The 5,674-nt window shown below is 32.7% G+C and overlaps 1 protein-coding gene across 1 annotated transcript; it reads right to left on the bottom strand.

The window, feature by feature from the left end:
- Positions 1–787: 787 nt before the first annotated feature.
- On the bottom strand, positions 788–2,485 carry LOC149533441 (NDR1/HIN1-like protein 13). The gene has a single exon (XM_089803001.1). The coding sequence runs from the start codon at positions 1,950–1,952 to the stop codon at positions 1,221–1,223; it is 732 nt and encodes a 243-aa protein (XP_089659127.1). The 5' UTR covers positions 1,953–2,485; the 3' UTR covers positions 788–1,220.
- Positions 2,486–5,674: the final 3,189 nt, after the last annotated feature.

The following is a 5,674-nucleotide window of genomic DNA, read 5'->3' as shown; positions in this document are numbered from 1 at the left end:
CAAAAATAATTTAATATAACACGAAACATATCCAACTATCAACATAATCATTGCACCTTATTAGTATAAGTGCTAATCAAATATTAATCAATAGTATAATAAATGTTGGCCTCATGTAACTCAAAATAATTATTCCTAACAAAAATAATTTAATATAATTTAATATAACACGAAACATATCTAACTATCAGCATAATCATTGCACCTTATTAATGCAAGTGTTAATTAAATCTTAAACAATAGTATAATAAATGATGACCTCTTGTAACTCTTTATTCATAACAATTCGATTATAATGATTAAATAGAATAAGGTGGACTTAATCAAAATAAAAACAAAATCGCCATTTTGAGGGGATCAATAGCTCATGGAGAAAGCTTTAACTAGGCTAATCATCAAAAAAGACAATAATACCATGAAAGAATGTGTGGAAGAAAATAGTTGAGCATATACTTTATTATTCTACGGAAAATAATGAAAAGAATAAATAATTTTTTATTTTTTATTGGAAAGATAGATATTTCTTGAAATATACAGGATCGACAGTTATAAACGTTAATTACCCCTGGTATACAAATTATGAGAAATATACTCAATTTTATATTTATTTTATTTTTAACAAGATATATCGTATCTCTCTGTCTGTATATTCTTTCAACTATACACGTAGAACACAACATTAACCTTCCATTGAAATTCTACAACCCTAAAAACTTTTCCACAGAACTGAATCTTGAGCATAAAATACCAGCATCATGATCTTGTCCCACAAAATAAAACATCCATGAAAACATAATCAAAGAAGCTTTTGATTTTTCAAAATGAGCAACATCACGGGCACCATGATATGAATATCTTATGTCAGATGCAAAGTACAAATATGTCTGCTGATTAAGATCAGGAGTAGATTTTAGAGAGTTCATCTGCTCCTTACAGACACAATTATTTTCTGGAGTATTCTCCATCTACAAAGCCAGAAGAAGCCTAAATGCATTTGGAATACACTACACTGTACATAACATTACAATATCCGTTCCACACAACAATAACAAACAAATTGAAAAAATAAAGCAAAGACTACCAATAGTTTCATCATCAGATCTCCTCACTATGACACCTAAATCTTACAAAACCATGAGCATGGCTCCAAAACCTCCATTTTATTACCTTCAAATTACTGGATCTCTCATCCGGCACAAATTTCTCCTCTTTTTCTTCTCTCAAATGTACCACTTGAAGATCTTGAACTTGACACTGAAATCACACTTGGAATCTGCACTAGTTGAGGTCTTTTTAGTCTTGGATATGACTGCAGGAACCTTAGGGCATTTCACTTTGATCTTAATCTTCTTGGTTTTAAATTTCCCCAGTTTAGCCGTGATATGGGAATCAATATCAACATCCACGGTGATCTTCCCCTTTGATTGAGCAGATTTGAGCCTTGTGGCATCTGAAGCAGCAAGAACAGAATCTGGGGTTTTCAGATCAGCCTTGACAATGGTGGTGTTCTTCTTCCCCTGGAAGAAACCGGGAACAGACCCATCTACCAGATCTGCGTCCCCTGAAGAGATCTGAACATTGAAATCATCATACACAAATGTGACCTTATTAGGATTCTTAGCAGTCAACTGAAGATTGACCTCAGATGCAAGATGTGTGTTCTTGGTAACACTCAGCTTGGAGATCTGCAATGAAGAAACTGAGAATTTGGGCTCCTGGGGCCTGTAGAGAAGCCATAGAACAGCAGCAGCAATGGCGGCAAGAACAATCAGAATGACAACAATGGCGGTGATCCAGAGGCAGCACAAGCAACCCCTGCTTCTCCTCCTCTTTGCAGGTTGTGGTCTGTATCTGGGCAATGAAGCTCCGTAAGCCTGACCCTTTGTGGTGTAAGCTCCATTCAGATTCTGTACTCCTCCTGGTGTTCTTGCTGGATACACTCTGTCAGTCATGGCTTCCAAGAACAGATCAGGGGATCAGTACAACTACAAAACTAACTTTATCTTTTCCCACCACGGATTTCGCTCTACCTTTCTCTAAATAGGCAAGGAATCCTTTGAATCCTTGAAACCCTAGAGAAAAAAGAGAGTTTCGTTTGAATCTACAGATCACAAAACGCCCACATCAAATAAGCTGGCAATTGCTTGTGTTTCGGAGGATTTGTGATGGAACTGAGCCACTAAGATTTCTGGTGGAAAAGCAACAGCACACCCAATCTTGACGCTGTAAGATTCCTCCCACCTATTTCTTCCCTTCCCTTCTCTCAGATTTTCTTTCGTTTGAGTAGAAAGGACTTATCTCTCCGAGTAAATACCGAATTTTTAATCTCTTGGTCTATTCAGCAACCGCCCGGTTCACCCAATTCACCCAATTATTAATTGAATATCATTTAAAACTTAAAAAGACATGATGCTTTAGCTACTCAATTATTAATTCAATGGCTGAATTGTCAAAATGCATGAGTTGGGAGAAGAGACGAGGGAAAAAAGTGCTTCATAATTAGGTGTGAAAGCTCTTTAAATAATAATTAGAGATTCATTAGTTTTATTGGCATGAGATGGGACGTTAATCATGGTTATGTAAGGGACTCGAATCTTCCATTCTCTTCCACGAGATTCATTTGGTTTGAACCAATGGAGTCGAAGAAAGGCCAGTCTTAGCTAGTAACTTCGTTTTTTCCAATCATTAATGAAAACTATTATTAGATTAGTAGCAGAGATTCTTTAGAACTTGTATTCTTGAAAGAGAAGTCACGAGTTCAAATCCCAATGGGGGTAGGGTATGTACGCCTCGTTTGTAGCGCCAAGCGCCTCTCAAAAAGAGTACGAGGTAGTCTCATATCAAAACTATGGCATAGTGTCGTGGACTATAAAACCACCTTTCCTTTTTTTTAGAATCAATTATATTATGGTATTGGGGTCTGTTTATTAATTCAATCTAAATAATGTATAAAGTTATTATATTATATTATATGATTAGTTGTATAACTTTTTAAATTCAAAGTATATTTTTTTAGAAGTGTGTAGGATTATATTATATTTCTAAATAAAATATTAGATTAGTAGTAGAGATCCTTCAGAATCAATTATATTATGGTATTGGACTTTGTTTATTAATTCAATTTAAATAATGTATAACATTATTATATTATATTAGTAGTTGTATATGATTTTAAATTAAAAGTATATATATTTTTGAAGTGGGTAGGATTATATTATATTTTTAAATAAAATAAAATGTTATATTTGGTATTATAAAGTCGAAGAATTTGGAATAAGGTAAAATAAAATTTGGTAAGGTCAAATTATATAATAATTTGAGTAATATTATATTTAAAATTTTGTATTATTGAGTGTGTATTACATATTGTAGACGCTAAAAAATGGTTCGCATCTATGAATTCATCACTTCTTCATACTAATTTGTCCCATTTTCTCATTCTACTAACTTTGATCTTTTGGCCAGATTGACCATATTTTGTCATCTGCATCCCCTTTCACATCAATTTCATATCAACTCAGAATCATATCAAATCAACTCGAAATCGGTCCTAATCAACCCGAAATGTGTCAAACATCCCAAATCAATAATCATTTATCCGCTCCTAGGCATTGTTGTGGCTTTCAGTGCCTTGGAAACCTATCAACTTATCAATCTTATCAATCTGACCTTAGTACTGTCATGGCTCTCAGTACTAGGTCAAAATATCATTCATGTCATTCAATCTTTAAGGTTCTTGAGGCTTTCAATGTCAGATCATGGCATCATCAACTATTTTAATAATATTGACAGTGTCTGTCAGTGTTATTATGATCAAAACTTATCAATCAATTTCAATCCTGTAGCATTTACAATGTCGGTTAAATGTTACATATCAATTAATTCATGTCATGTGTCCTTGGCATGTTATCAATTTCGATCTATCAATTAATTTGACCATGGCTTTGGTCTACCTTTTCATCATCTTATTCGATATCCATCGTCGTCACATTTTCATCAAAGGATACGGTCGCATTCATTTAATTAATTTGGCCAATCATCTACTAATTTTCTCTATAGGATTAAATAACCCATAATTTAATTCCATTATTCTCACTAATTGTTCTTCCTGATTATCATCCTCAATTAATTAATTTTATTAATTAATCGATTCATTATCTACAAACGATGGAAATTCTTAATTTCCTAAGTTCCATTTTCCATCATTAATTCCATTTTCTACTAATTCTTATTTTGTGGAATAAAAGGATTTTTAATTCAAATATTCCATAAAATATTTCATCATCATGACACTTGGATGTGACACCTCGTGGATTCTCCTTTGACACTTGGCTGAGATTTGTCATAATCAAATATTCTTATCTCTTATGCATGTCCCTATTTGGCTTATTCATCATAGATTCTTGGCTTTAAGTGGGTTAAGGAATCTTATGACGCATCATAGATTCTCTTCCAAATTTGACTTGCATGTGTCATAGAATCTTATTTTTGGCATATTCCATCATATGCGTCATAGGAATCTCTTGCCACATCGCATGTCTGTGGGTGACAAATCCAATGCTCTCATCCTTCATGTCAATTATAAATTGGACACTCTTCCTCTCATTTTTGGGGGGGGTCCTTGAGTTCTTGAATCAGAATGCTTAAGTCTTGAGTCCTTGAATTTTTGAGTTTTTGAGTCTCTACTAATTTGCATTTTGCATTCTCACTCTCACAATAAAATCACACTTCAAGTATTCTCATGGCATTATCACTATTATAGGCTTTTGCTTCAATTTTGTGTGCACTATAAGCAACTTTGGAGCTACAATCATTTGGAGAAGAAATAAGGACATGGGAGCTACAAATGAAAAAGGGAGTTTTTGATTATGTTTGCTTTCTTTTGTTTAGTTTGGCTTTCATGGTAGACTAGTGGGTGCTAACACATGATTATTGAGTTTTGTGATTTTCTCATAGTGTGTTATGCATATTACCCGTTTTTCTAATCCTACACATATATTTTGAATATAATTGGACTATATAGACATCATCATTTATGTCTTTTTCAAACAAGTAGATTACAATATGATGAATAGATCATTTTTATATTATTAGAAAGATGAAGAAGAATACATAAATATAAATTGTACACTCATTGAAATTCATCCTAAAATAATGATATTCTTGTTTCTTTCTTTATATTGAACAATACTGAAATTACAATAATTATAATAAAATTTACTAAAAATTAGAAAAACAAGCATTAATTGTTAACAAGTAAATGTGACCTTACACAAGCTTTACTGAACTGTAATAAGAGAGTATCAAAAACATAATACCACATCACTATAGTACAAATTGGTTGGGAGAGGGAATCAATACTGATGACAATAGAAAATATATTTTCAAAAGCCCACTTTTTATTTGTTTTTTCTCTCAAAATAGAACAATAACTATAATTAATAATTATAACAATATTCTTCAATTATTAATAATACTCTTCAACCTAAACTATGTGATAAATATCATTGAAATCACTCATCAATCATATTCTGAAACCCAACAAAAATGTGTACAAATATGCTCCACAAAGCAATTTAATGCACTCTTCCTTGCACAGGTGTCCCTTTCACAGTCTATAAACTATTAAGACTTGTAGACGATTGAGAACTATGTCAGACCATACACTTCCATC

Source organism: Cupressus sempervirens, chromosome 10 (genome assembly GCF_028749045.1).
Source record: "Cupressus sempervirens isolate cs-2001-9-10 chromosome 10, ASM2874904v1, whole genome shotgun sequence".
NCBI lineage: Eukaryota > Viridiplantae > Streptophyta > Pinopsida > Cupressales > Cupressaceae > Cupressus > Cupressus sempervirens.
The sequence above is the reverse complement of the archived record's forward strand: the minus strand, read 5'-3'. Positions and strand labels throughout refer to the sequence as shown.

Bases quoted from the DNA above. Each gene is read 5' to 3' on its own strand.
- LOC149533441 (XM_089803001.1), bottom strand. From the start codon at position 1,952: ATGACTGACAGAGTGTATCCAGCAAGAACACCAGGAGGAGTACAGAAT.